Here is a 13996-nt window from a genome sequence, read left to right as displayed (position 1 = left end):
ACTTTCCTTGCTGCTGAGTCTTTTGTACATAAAATTAATTTCAAGCTTATTTTGCTATTCTGCTTACATGAATACACACATATGATCAAGCATAGGTGCATACACACATACAAACAAGCATACATACATCCATGCTTCTGCCATCCCCTGTCAATTTTCTATTTTTTTTTTTTCATTTATTCAATTTCCCCAACAATTTCTACTTTTATTTGATATTTAAAAGCATATGCAATTTTCTAGCTGGTCTGCAATTTGCTGGCTAACAGCTATGTTGCTATTTTTAAAAAGTCTAAAAATAGCCGCACATGAAACTGGTCAATGCACCTCCGTCCGATGCTCGTGCAGCGGCGATAATTGTGAATAATTACTGCAACAGACACACACACACAGCTGTTATTGTACAAATTTACAAGTTTTCTTTGTTTTTGTTTTTTATGCTTTTTTTTAAGTAACCTGCATGCTCAAAGTATGATGCTACCATAATTTAGCATCTAACCGCAAATCAATCAACTGGCGACGATAACCAACTACAATGTCTGACCGAGTAAATTGCTGCTTGTAACACCAAATGCAGCGACATGTGTTCGCATGGAAGTGTCAATGCATCTATGTACATACATATGTATTTGTGTGTATCCTTGTATTTGCTACTCGTTTGTAAACGGATATTAGCGGCGTAGTGTGATTGATATGATTTGATTTGTAGTTTGTTGTGTGCCACATCCTGATTAATGTCGATAAAAATAACTCTTTGAGTGGCGATGGCTAGCTACGCTGCTATGCTGTGCTATTTTAGAGTTAGTGTTGGCTTGAAAAGAGAAATGTGTTGTTTAATATATATAGATTGTGTTTCTTTTATTTTCAACAAGATAAGGATATACAGAATTATTATTTTTTTCATTACTTCTAGTTCAAACTCAACTTCTTAAATATTATTTTTCACTTTCCACTTAAACTTCAACCGATTAAAAAATTGCAAAATGTTTTTTCCTTCTTTTATTTTAGTTTTGATTTTTCAAAGGTCTGCGCCCGACTCTTGACCTACGTTTTGTGTCCAAGTATTCTATCGTTATTTATTTAATACTGTATATTAGCTCCAGTATTACATTATTATTACCTCATTGTTGGGGGAAACTATGAGATATGTGACTTAAACTCATAAAATTTAACTGTTTTACTTTCTATATTTTTTTAAATCACATTTAGTAACTTTAAGTTTGTCAATCTAGTATAATTTAGTTTTAGTATATTCTAAACGTTATAAAAATTATGTTATTGTAACAGTAATTATGGAATACTTGTTTCTAAAACTACTAAAACTAAAACTAAATATTAGAAACTCTTCTAATATGTACAGGCTTATCCATATAGGGGTTTCATCAGATATGCACAATTTAAAGATCAAGAAAAGAAACATCAAATTCGTGGCTCTTCACGAAAAATATTAACGAACAATCTTCCAGATGGTCAACTGACTTCGCTTAGTCCGCTGATTATAAATACGCAAGATTCGCTGTTTCGAAAATCGATATGTTATTGGTCTTTAGTGATATAAAATATCGCTTGAGCTCTGATAATTGATTTGCATTTATAAATAGCTGCTGTAGTTGTTGTTGTAACCGCTGAAAATAGTTTCGAATTCATTTTGAGGAATTCTACCCAGTTGACAGTCTTTGGAAGTCAAAGATCCGGATCCGTTCTAAGCTCTATAACAAAATAATTATTTGATATGATTTTCTTCTCACTTTAAATACAAAATATTTGAAATAATGAATGTGTATTCAAGATTTTAAATATTTGCTAAAATGTTACTCAAATGCTTATACTTTTGTTCAAAATTCAGGAGCAAAATTCCTTTAATCATATATTTGCATAGATGTATGTTTGTATGTATAATTGTATATAGAAAGTATTCATTTTATATTCAAACAAAAAAGTGTAAAAAATTCCCATTCAATTCCCAGCACTAGATTAATGAGATGTTGATGTGAAATAACACACACATTCTATTCACTAAAAGAATCTATGAATAAAGTGACAAGTACTTAGATATTCCACATCGTGCTAGTTATAACAAATGTGAAGGGTGTGAAAAAGATACCCGCTCTTATATAACCGATACAACTTGTGGCCCAAAATCTGCGAAGGGAAGTGAAATAAGTGTCACATATGTGACATACATATGTATGTTATCTATATAGTATATACAAATAGATATATAGTTAGAAACTTAAGTGAGAATATATGTTAGTGAAGACACAGAATGATGAGTTTCTATTAAAGTTTCACACGCCAAATAGGGCACATCAACAATGGAGTGACGGGCCAGATCTAGTTGGGAATGCTGGCGATAAAAGAGGGAATTTCATATGTATGAAGCTATGAATATGAATACCTCGTATTCAACTACTTGTTTGTTTGATGGAGGCGTAAACTTGCTAAGAAGATACGACTAACTCTGCAATCACACATATTTGGTGGGTGGTGGAGTCAGTAAAAGCAGGCAATTGAACGTTTCTTTTTTCTTCTTCTTCTTCTCCTTCTTTTATTGTTTGCGACTAGAGCAGACCGCCGGAAGGGTTGGCATGTTTTAAAGTCCGGTCAGAATGGCGTTGGCGCCAGCTATCGCATACTTTTGGCGTCTTCAGCCAAGCTGCAAAGTAAAGCAAAGAAAAGCATTGCTTGGCTTGAAGTGGAATTGTGAAAAAGTGAAACAGGAAATTCTTGGGAAAACTGAAATGCGCTCGCTCAAGCAAAAAATCGAATAAACAAACGTTGCAAGTATGCGCAGCCGTCAACGGAGACACTCCTCCATGGAATTTCGCTTGGCTGGGAAGTTTATTAAGATTTTTCATGTGTTTCTTGGCGTTCGCTTGCTTAGATTTGCTGCCATACTAACGCTGGCCAAAGCGGCGACCATTGCGTTGGCAGTTAGGCGTGAGAGCTCTGTTGCAACAATGCATGCATATATGTATGTTTGTATGTATGTTATGTAGCATGCATTGCGGCAATGAAGATGTGCATGGTTGGCAGGCAAGAATGCACTGACAAACACACACACTCACATACATGAATGTATGAATGCATAAAGTTTGAATGCTGCAACGTCAAGCAGCATGCAGTTGTAGTTATTGTTGTTGCTGTTGCCTCTACATCAGCTGACATGCATACGGAATGTGCAAGTTGCAACTTCGCAATATGTACACATTGCTTGCCTTTATTGTATTTAGACATGCCACATGTCGACCGAAAAGGAGGTGTAAGCTTTGAGACACACACACACACACATACAAACAGATGCATATGTATACTAAGGAAATAAATATGCGTTTGTATGCTTGTCTACAGTTGTCTGTGTTTGTTGTTTGTGCGCGTAAAAGAAAAGTGCAAATTAAAATGACAGGATGTTGGCTGAGCGCTGACGTACTTGCCACTCACAGCCAATGCGACCATAAACTAACACACACACACACTGCATTGCATGCATGTGGCATGTGAATTACGAGACCCACAAGGCATTAAAAGTTGCAACGCCTTAATGGAACACATCATGCAGCAAAGTGCTACAACGACAACAACACACAACATTTGGTCATTTTGCAACATTTCTTTTTTTTCTCCTTTTTTTCTTGTTTTCTTTTTGTATTTTCCCCCGCGTGTTAACACGCTTGTGGTCAAGAACTAATTAATGAATGCTGCGGCATGAGTGCACACACTCACACACATACTTATATAAATATATACTCGCATGCGCTTGAACATTCCAAAGTGCAAAACTTATTTGTTGCATATGAATGTTGCAAAACTTAGCAATCATTTTAGTCATATTGTTGCACGACGCATTCAACACCTCTGGGAGTTGCGCATGTCAGCTTCGAGTCTGACTAACCATTTATGAACTTGAATTTCTCGCGAAGTTGCCATGTTTATAAATAGTTCTCGATTAAAAATGGTGTAAAATTAAATGTCTGCAAAGTTTTTTTGTTTGCTCTTTTGCAATGTCTAAAGCTATTAAGAGTGGCAACTAAGTGGCTCGGGGTGAATTTGAATAATCAGCTGGAGAATTCATATGTAGTGGATAATAAAAGCAACAAACTTGCGGCACAATTAAATTGTGAGGAAAGATGATCACTTGTTGCATAGCAACTCCTTCTATTTAAGAGCTGGTAAACATATTTTAAACTTTTCGTTAATTCTTAAGACTTTTTGAAGTCACTTGGAAATACATATCACCGTAATTCATGTGTTTAATATCTAATTTCATCTAGAATATATATAGTATAGTAGCCACAATACCATAAGTATTCTTTACTTTCTTTGAAGAAATCTTCAGCATATAAAATCATATGCAACTCTTTAGGCATACCATGCGATCAATTTAGATATAATACCAAACAATTAGAACACAACAGCTCCTCATCAGTTAAATATTTTCATCCTTTTCTATGAAATGAAATTTGCGAAACACAAAAATATTGAATATACAATTTGATACCAAAGCATACATATAATTCATATTCAAAATTTATTTCGTCACATAATTTTTTGAAAAAAATTTGGTTGTTTTGGGGTGCTATTGACCAATACTGAAAAATTGTAATATCATTTTCTTTGCTTGTTCAACTGTGAATCATTTTAAAACTATGTTTTTTCAAACATTTTCCAATTATTTTTAGCGTGAGTGCTTCATTTCAAAAATCCGCCTAAATGTAGGCAACTATAAAACTTTAGAGAAGATCCCACCACTCGTATGACAAAAAATATTAATAAATACAACAAATTCAATATAAATAAATAAATATATAATAAAATTAATAATTTATAATCAATAATGTATTTAATAAGTTATGTGTATAACAACAATTTAAAACAAAACAGTCATAAAATTTCGCTAATAATCCAAATCGGTACTCTCTACGTACTAATGATGTAACTTGCTATTTTATAAAAAAAAAAAAAAACATTTTCTATTTTAGTGAAAAAAATGTCATTAATTTAGAGGTGAAAAGCATTATATTCTTAAATTAAAAATAATAATTGTCACGCTGCGACCCTAGAATGTTAACGCCACCATTAAATTTATAATATTAAATGTACACGACACCACACGACAAAAAAAAATATTATTATTATTATTATTATTATTCAAAAACGCAAACTAATGTCCGATTACTTAAGTTTCTGATTTTGCAAAATATTGTAAAATATTTTAATTAATATAATACTTTAATTACATTTACTCATACAGCTACTTATAAATATTTCTTATTATGTTATACTCCACTCATGACTTTGGTAATTATTTGCTTAATACTTGGGCAGCTGCTGCAAACGAGATTTCAAATATTTCAAATTTCATATATATAAATATACTCTGTACATAACTACATTATTTACGAATGCATTTAAGTGAAAGTCTTCTTAGCTACTTATTTGTCAATACATATGTATACACATGCACGTATGTAAGCACGTATTCCCTTTATAGTGCTGTACCAAATGAATAAAAATAAATAAAGAAAAAATTAAACAAATAAATCTGACTCAACTTTCTTTGGAAAAAAAACTTCCGATAAATTCGACTGCCTGTAAAAAGTGAAACTTTTACTTTTCATATGTAAAAATGCTTAGCTTATGACGGATTTTTTTCTAGTACCCTGATCGCTGATATGTAAAAATGTTTACTGCTTTTTTTGTATTATAGTAGGTTCTTAGAAATAGGCATATGTACATATATGCATGTGAAAAGTAGCAAATATGCAACCGCATGTGAATGCTGTCTAATGTATTAAATCAATTTGGTCGCTCGTGTGCGCGTAGAATGCTTAAAAGCTGCTGCTGCTCACAGCAGGGCTAATAAAAGTCAAGTCACTGCGGTACTGTGACTAAACAGTCAACACCGACTGGCACCGTTTCGCATATCAACCTAAAGCCGATGCCTGACAATTGATAACTGTTTAACTTGTTATTAACAGCAGCGAGAAGATGACAGCAGACCGGCACGAAACTGTGCATGTAATAGAATTCGTATTCGAATTCGTTATTTCATGGCAATGTATATAATTAAGTATATAATATAAAAAATATAAATATATATACTTATCAGTCTGTTACATGTGTGTTCTGGGCGTTTAAATATATTTTTTTATTTTTTCATGTAAAATTTTTTGTTTTGTTGTTTTTGTACATTTATTGACACCCAGCAATTTGCGCTGCCAATTAATGTCTAATAAAATTTATTAACAATAAAAACGAAAAAATTAACTGTTCGCCACCATAACTGCCATGTCTAGCTACCGGTGTTACTGTACTTCGCACAAACACTGTGTTTGTTGTAGTAATATTTTATTATTACATTTTTTGCTTAGATTATTTGTTGTTGTTTTTGGCAGGCAGCACGCCAATCATGACATTCACAATTTATTAATAAAATTTTTTTGCTGAGAGCCCTTTCATACATGGATAGGTGCGCTCATCATTGTTTTTTGTTTTTGTAATTTATCATCGCACACACACACTACCGCACTACTTACATAAATAAATAAATAAATATTTATTCGACAACTTATTGTGCATATTTCACGCGCAGCAGCACTCTTGTGTACCTTTCCATTTGCCAACACAATTGTTTGCTACAATTTGTTTTTGTTGCCGCCGCTGGCTAAGCAAAACAAAACGATATCGTTCGGGCAAAAGAAATATAATGAAAATCGAAAAAAACTATAACACAATATAGTGCCGTACTTTTTGAAGATTTTCTTATTAAGGTCAATGTTAACGTTATGACAAAGCACTTTGCATCTCTGTAATGTATTATGTATTGTTGTTGTTGTTTTTATTTATAATTTAATACATTTTCGGTTTGAACCTTTGTCAGTTATGTTAATGGGTCAGGAAAATTGTGCAAATCACGCACGTGTGTATTCTTTTTTGCAATACAAACATATTTGATTTTTCATGCTAATAACGCATTTACTATTGTTTAATTGTAAATTAATTTGTTTTTTTTTTTTCTAAGTTAATGAGTTTTAATTGTAGGTGTGTAGAAGAAAGGTTTAAGTCGAATTAATGGAGAATGCTCTCTGTCATTCTATACGGGTTATGCTCTTTAAAAATATTTATAAAAAATCTTAAAGCTTAGCTATGAACTCAAAATTTAATGAAAAGTAAAAATTAAGTTAATTTTTTAATATTTTTTTTTTATAAATTACATTTTTTTTAATTTAAAATAAATATTAGTTAAATATTTGTAAAACAATTGGTCAGTACTTGCAAATCAAACTCGTTTCTATTTAGCTGGCCACCAACGTATGTACATCTACAATAGTGCACTCTTCTTGAAACTCTGATAATAATCAACCATTCCCTCTAAACCAATTTTATTGGCAAATGAGCGGATATGACATCATCTCCTATGATCATGTGATCAATCAAATAATATTCATAGGTAGGCAAGTCAATAAATTAATTGAAAAAGCTTAAGAATTTGTATTTTCTATTTCGTAGATGCAAAAAATATTAAACTGAATAGTTGATTAAAAAAAGATGAAAATCACTAATAAACCACAACAATGTATATTCTCATAATAAATAATTGAAAGGAACAACTTTATTCACAGTTTTTATGTCACACAATTTATTCACTTCACACAGATTGTTCACACATTTTCCTGCTATTTTATAATACTGTAGAAACATTTAAAATAGCATGTTTAATGTTTCTAATTGCCTCACGCACGCGCGTCTGTAATCATTTTCGAGAATTTTCTAATAAAAAATTTTCTATAACAAAATAATTACATATATATTTAATAAACTTAAGTGACTAATAAATCAGAAGTGTCTAATAAAAGTTGTGAGCGAAATATTTGTATTTGTGAGAAAGCTTTTTTGAGGTTGACCAGTACAAAAGCTTGTTAAATGCTGTGATCAAATTTTACTCTCTTATCCGGATCCTATTCCAGCTTTGATGTGGCTCTGATCAAATTTTACTTTTTTTATCCACACTCTATACACCTAACTTTGATGTGTCTCTTTGGCTTTCGACAATACAAAAGCTTGGTGAAAGCTCAGTTAATTTTTTTATTTTTAAAGTGTTAGTAAGTAACTCATATCTACACTCTATTTGAGCTTAAATCTTTGACTATCACTAGCACACAAAATTGGTGAAAGCTTTAATAATAAAAGCCATTATTATTATTAAGCAAAGCTTTCATTAAGTTTTGTATGAAAGCTTAAATATGTATATGGTGACTGATTCGGTAAAGGCCTTTAATTTTGAATTAAATGTGTCTCATTATAAAAAGTCTGTTTAAATTTTATAATATTGATTCTCAATATTCTCATATAATTTTACCGAAAATTGTTTTAATATAATATTTAACTCCTGCCTGCAGATTCACTTTAACAAGGGAAATACACTCCATATAAGTTTTATAATGCGTTGCAGTTCGCTCAATTATCTCCAGGCAATATTTTTTTTTTTATACAAAGACGACTACACTTATAATTTCAAACGCTAATGCTGCTGCAAAAATTGAGTTTTCACATGCTTTTCTCACACAAAATTACGTCATTATTGCCGGCCTTTTACTGCCATGCTTCATTAACGCCGTCACAACAAAGCTATTAACACGTTTTATTGCCCCAGACTTGACCATCATCCACGCCACAACGCCAGCTCGCGCTGCCTGCTTGCCTGCCGTTGGCGCTCTCTACAGTCATGACCTATTGCATCACAATGCAACGCACGGTAGCTTATCTTACAGACTTTTTGCTTTACAATTATTATTTTTAATTTTTGGTATTTTTGATTTTGCAACGATTGCGCGTACGGCTTTTGATTACTTACACATATGAGAGTATATGAGTATGGTATATTTCCTTGTCGGCGTTTAGGCGGCATACACTTCTTATTAGCAATGGAATTTAATGGCTTATTACATTTGATTTCGTTTTACTATCTTTACAGTTGGTACTTCCGCAAGATAAAGCGAATTGAGGCTGAGAAGAAACTATTACTGCCAGAAAACGAACACGGAGCATATTTGATACGCGACTCGGAGAGTCGTCACAATGACTATTCGCTGTCGGGTGAGTGACTAATTGTGGAATATTGAAAAAAAAAAAATAATAAATAAATAAAAAAATTAAGAAAATATAAAATATAAATTAAAAAAGTTATAACAAATAAAAAAAAATTTCAAAATAAAAATTTTTGTATAAAAAATATCACTTATTATTAAAAATAGTAGAAATGCATAAAAAAATATATCTTATTTATTATTAAAAAAAATATAAAAAAAAATTATAAGAAAAAATTTCATTTATCATTAAAAATTGTCGAAATGCAATAAAAAACTATTATTTAATATTTTTCAAAAAAATGAACAATTAAAAAGAAATAAAAAAAAATTTAATAATAAAATAATTAAAATCATTGCGTGCACTTTTCATAATATTTTTTTTATTTTATAATTCCATTTTGAATGTATAATAAACACAATTATTTCTACTTTTCCATGCGCAGTACGTGACGGCGACACAGTGAAACATTACCGTATACGACAATTAGATGAGGGTGGCTTTTTCATAGCGCGTCGCACAACTTTCAGGTGAGTTCATATAAAATCCAATTAATATTCAATTGAAATAAAAATTTATTTATTTGAACTCCAACAGAACCCTACAGGAACTTGTTGAGCATTATTCCAAGGATTCCGATGGTTTGTGTGTCAATCTCTGCAAGCCATGCGTACAGGTCAGTGTCTTCTTTAAAATTTACGAAATTCACCACTCACATATTCACATAATTCATCATCACACATTTAGTTTAGAACTTAAATTTTTTTTTTCGCATCTGGCATACATACATTTCTTACCGTTCATACATTGTGTTTGTTTATGTTTCTACTTTGTACCGTCTTACGATAACTTCTTCTCATACCCTTTACCTTCATTTGTTCGGACTATATGATTTTCTTGTTTAAAATTTTTTATTTCTCTTTTATGATTCTCTCTACTTTTACAATACGCTCCAAAATAATTGTATAATTTTTTTTGCATACTAAATACTACTTGGAAAAATATTTAACTAACAACTTAAAACAAAACACATTTGAAATTGCCAAAAAATGTAAAAAAAAAAATAAACAAACGAAATAGGCAAATCAATTTGCGGGTATCTTCGAGGTAGGAATTTGTGCTAACTAAAAACACTAGCCACCCACATACACACCACACACAACCAAACACCCACCAATCACCCGTCAGCAGCAATCAGTCAGTCACCCACAATTCCGCTGTCACCTAGCTGCCTGTGTTGTGACATTCAATTAGTGTGTAAACAAAAAAAAAATTGCATTAATTTCTCACGCCCCCATGGCTTGTAATGAATTGAAGTGTTTGCCTTTTTCACCTTTTCTACCATTTACATAAATATATTGGTGTTGTTGTGTTTTTTGTTTGTGTTGTCGTTCTCTTTAAAATGTGTCTTCTCGTTGTCGCATCAGCTATTTACTTAGACGTCGCATATTTGGTTCCAAAAAAAAAAGGTTGCGTTGCGCATATTCTTAGTTTGGTGGGATTCATATTCACCACATTAAACATTTATTTAAAGCTGAAGATTCTTATTGGCGTTATTATTGGTCAGTCATCCACAGCAATTCGTTTTATACACTCAAGAATACAAGTATACTACGAAAGTGGAAAAAATACTTACAACAACAATGAGAGCAGATTATAGCATTGATACTGTTATATATATACACGATTTGAATTATATAGAAGAAACTCTTTGAAGGTTAATATTGGGCATAGAGCGAGAAAAAGTGGGCAAAAAGTAATACAATTTTACAAAAAAATAAACTAAAATTTTTTCAAATAACAAAAAAAAAATGTTTTTCTAACATTCTTCAACTGATCTCACTTTTATTATATACAAAAAATTACATTATAAAACAAGAAGTTAAGAATGCTGTCTTAAAAATCAATGCTTTAGTCTCTCTCCAAACCATTTATACTATCATTCTTAAGAAACATGTACATACGTAAACAAAAACAAATCTAAATGTCTGCCAACGGGAGCTAAATGTACTACCATTACACACCAGCCAGTGTACATAGTAATACACCTACTCACTATTCCAACACAAAAACCAGCTTGTGAATGTCATTTAATCGTGTTTTTGTATTTCATTTCCGCATGCAGATTGAGAAACCCGTTACCGAGGGTCTATCGCATCGAACACGCGATCAATGGGAGATCGACAGAACTTCGCTTAAATTCGTACGCAAATTGGGCTCCGGCCAGTTCGGCGAAGTATGGGAGGGCTTGTGGAACAATACCACACCGGTGGCGATTAAAACGCTGAAATCAGGTAAGACACTAACAAATAATGCATTCTAAAAGCTTATATTAACTAACTTTATAATTTCTTTACTTAGGCACAATGGATCCAAAAGACTTTTTGGCCGAAGCTCAAATCATGAAGAAGCTGCGTCACACAAAACTCATACAGCTCTATGCTGTCTGCACCGTGGAGGAGCCGATTTACATCATCACCGAGCTGATGAAGCACGGCTCACTGTTAGAGTACCTGCAAGGTGCGTTGCCGTAAACATTTCAAATAATTAATCATTTATTCTCGTTATTAAGCTATGCATTTTCATGTATTTATTCATCAAAGTAATTCGAATTTGTATTGCATTAGTTTGTAGTTGGTCATTGCGTTACATGAAGCTTGTAATGTGCAGTCGAAAATAATTTATAGTACTTGCAGGCAAGGGACGCAGTCTAAAGATGGCGATACTCATTGATATGGCAGCGCAAATTGCCGCCGGTATGGCTTATTTGGAGCAACAGAATTACATTCACAGAGACTTGGCAGCGCGTAATGTGCTTGTGGGCGATAGTAATGTTGTCAAGATTGCCGATTTCGGTTTGGCGAGGTAAATATGCGGGAATGTTTGGGGGACGCGGCAGTTATTGCTGTGGCGTTTATATTAGCTATAAGACTACGCAGTTTACCGCACAGCGTGTGGGAATCACATGTGTATAGTTGAAATGACAGATGTCTAGTGTGGGGTAGTCTTGCATATTAAATGCATGAAATTTAGTTGAAAACGGTTTTGAACTCAGTTCTATGTTTACAATATTATGAATTCGAATTAGTACAAAAGCTCGATGCTAAAGGGAAAGAAATTAATTGAACTACGTATAATAAAGAAATACTAGGAATAGTTTTGGAAGACATGGAAATTATTCATATATTTGAATATTCCATAAGCAACTCTGTTTTTATTTCTCGAATATTTATTTCTTATATTTAGACATACTTTCCAATAATAATTCTTGTTTTTCTACTACTTAAATTTTCTAAATTTTAAATAATTTATTTTTAAGAATTTACAACAACAATATTGCCATTCAACATAGAGATTAAAAAAAGTTATAAACAACAACAAATTATTTTTCTTTTTTTTTGGAATATTATATTTAAAGACTGTTTTATGTGTTTTTTTTTTTTTTTTTGTTAATAAAATTTACTTACTTAGATATTCTGTAATTTACTTCTATCGTTTGAAACTGCCGTTACTTTTAATAATATAATTTTATAATATATTATTTAATTTAATAATTTTAATTTGATTTATGCTTTCAGACTTATCAAAGAGGATGAGTATGAGGCACGTGTCGGCGCACGTTTCCCCATTAAGTGGACCGCACCCGAAGCAGCCAACTACAGCAAGTTCTCCATTAAGTCTGATGTATGGAGTTTCGGCATTTTGCTCACCGAGTTAGTGACATACGGACGCATACCATATCCGGGTAAGTTGACAACACAAACAGTTAGATAAACTCTATTTTTTGTTGTTAGAAGATTTTTTTAATTCAATATTAATTCTTTTACTTCACCCTTTCGCAGGTATGACCAATGCCGAGGTGTTAACGCAAGTCGAACACGGCTATCGCATGCCGTCGCCGCCCAACTGTGAGCCACGTCTCTACGAAATCATGCTCGAGTGCTGGCACAAAGATCCCATGCGGCGACCGACCTTCGAGACGCTGCAATGGAAACTGGAAGACTTCTACACATCCGATCAGAGTGATTACAAGGAGGCGCAGGCCTACTGATAAATGCTTTACACTTCCAGCAGCACGTCTCACATTAGCGATAGTATAAAGAAACCACATATACAACATAGCAATTGCCAACAACGCCACAAGAACAACAACATCCACAATAATATACACAACAACATGAGTAAGATGAGTCGCAGCAGTAGCAGCATGTTGCCAATTGGTGCTGGAGCAGCAGCAGCAACAACAACAGCGACAGCTGCAGCACTAAATGAAACTGCCAAAATGACAACAAAAACAACAACAACGTTAATTAGTAAAACTGAGGCCGATGGTGCTAAGTCGATGCAAATAGCAGCAACTACAGCCGCAACAACAACAACAATACCAACAATCAAGCCAATACCAAAGTTGCGCCACATGACGAGCAAAACCAACAATCATCGGCATGGTAGCAAAACAAAGCAAAGCAATTCAAAGCATCTTCCCAAATCGGACAATTAAGACTAATAATAATTAAATATATAATTTTTTTTTCACACAAGACATTCATTTACTAATAATGATTAGCGGGAAAAAAAATTAAATGAAAAAAGCAAGGATTAGTTGAACTTCAAATTTTAATTAATGCAAGCAAAAAAGGGGAGTCTCGTGAAAATTGTTTGTGAAAATGAAATTTGCATGATTTTGAAAATTGCGCGAGAATTTTCTAAAGTACATTGCATACGTTAGTAATGTAATGTAGTCTTAAACTAGTTTTTATATAAATGTATTTAGCCAAGATTTATTTTTGTTTGTTTTTCTTTGATTTTGCTAACACCTTATTAAATTTTGTCACGTTTTCTTTATTAATTAAAAAAAAAAATATTTTTTTTTACAAAAAACACAAATAATAATGAAAATATTTAATGTATT

General features: G+C 32.4%; 1 protein-coding gene across 4 annotated transcripts in view; it reads left to right on the top strand.

Moving 5' to 3' along the window:
- LOC105218702 (tyrosine-protein kinase Src42A) overlaps positions 1–13956 on the top strand; it is a 108966-nt gene extending 95010 nt beyond the window's left edge. For 2 of the 4 annotated variants that reach the window (XM_029044503.2, XM_011194443.3), the window contains exons 4-11: positions 8972–9093; positions 9530–9614; positions 9682–9760; positions 11210–11378; positions 11446–11604; positions 11781–11949; positions 12663–12829; positions 12927–13956. In XM_029044503.2, coding sequence (XP_028900336.1) covers positions 8972–9093; positions 9530–9614; positions 9682–9760; positions 11210–11378; positions 11446–11604; positions 11781–11949; positions 12663–12829; positions 12927–13135 — 1159 coding nt within the window. In that variant the 3' untranslated portion in view covers positions 13136–13956. Of the gene's footprint in view, positions 1–8971; positions 9094–9529; positions 9615–9681; positions 9761–11209; positions 11379–11445; positions 11605–11771; positions 11950–12662; positions 12830–12926 lie in introns of all 4 variants that reach the window. The other 2 variants (XM_029044499.2, XM_011194442.3) reach the window with 1 other exon arrangement.
- The last annotated feature ends 40 nt before the right edge of the window (positions 13957–13996 follow it).

This window comes from Zeugodacus cucurbitae, chromosome 6, assembly GCF_028554725.1.
Source record: "Zeugodacus cucurbitae isolate PBARC_wt_2022May chromosome 6, idZeuCucr1.2, whole genome shotgun sequence".
NCBI classification, from domain to species: Eukaryota; Metazoa; Arthropoda; class Insecta; order Diptera; family Tephritidae; genus Zeugodacus; species Zeugodacus cucurbitae.
Note: the sequence above shows the minus strand (reverse complement) of the source record. Positions and strands in the feature narration are given on the sequence as shown.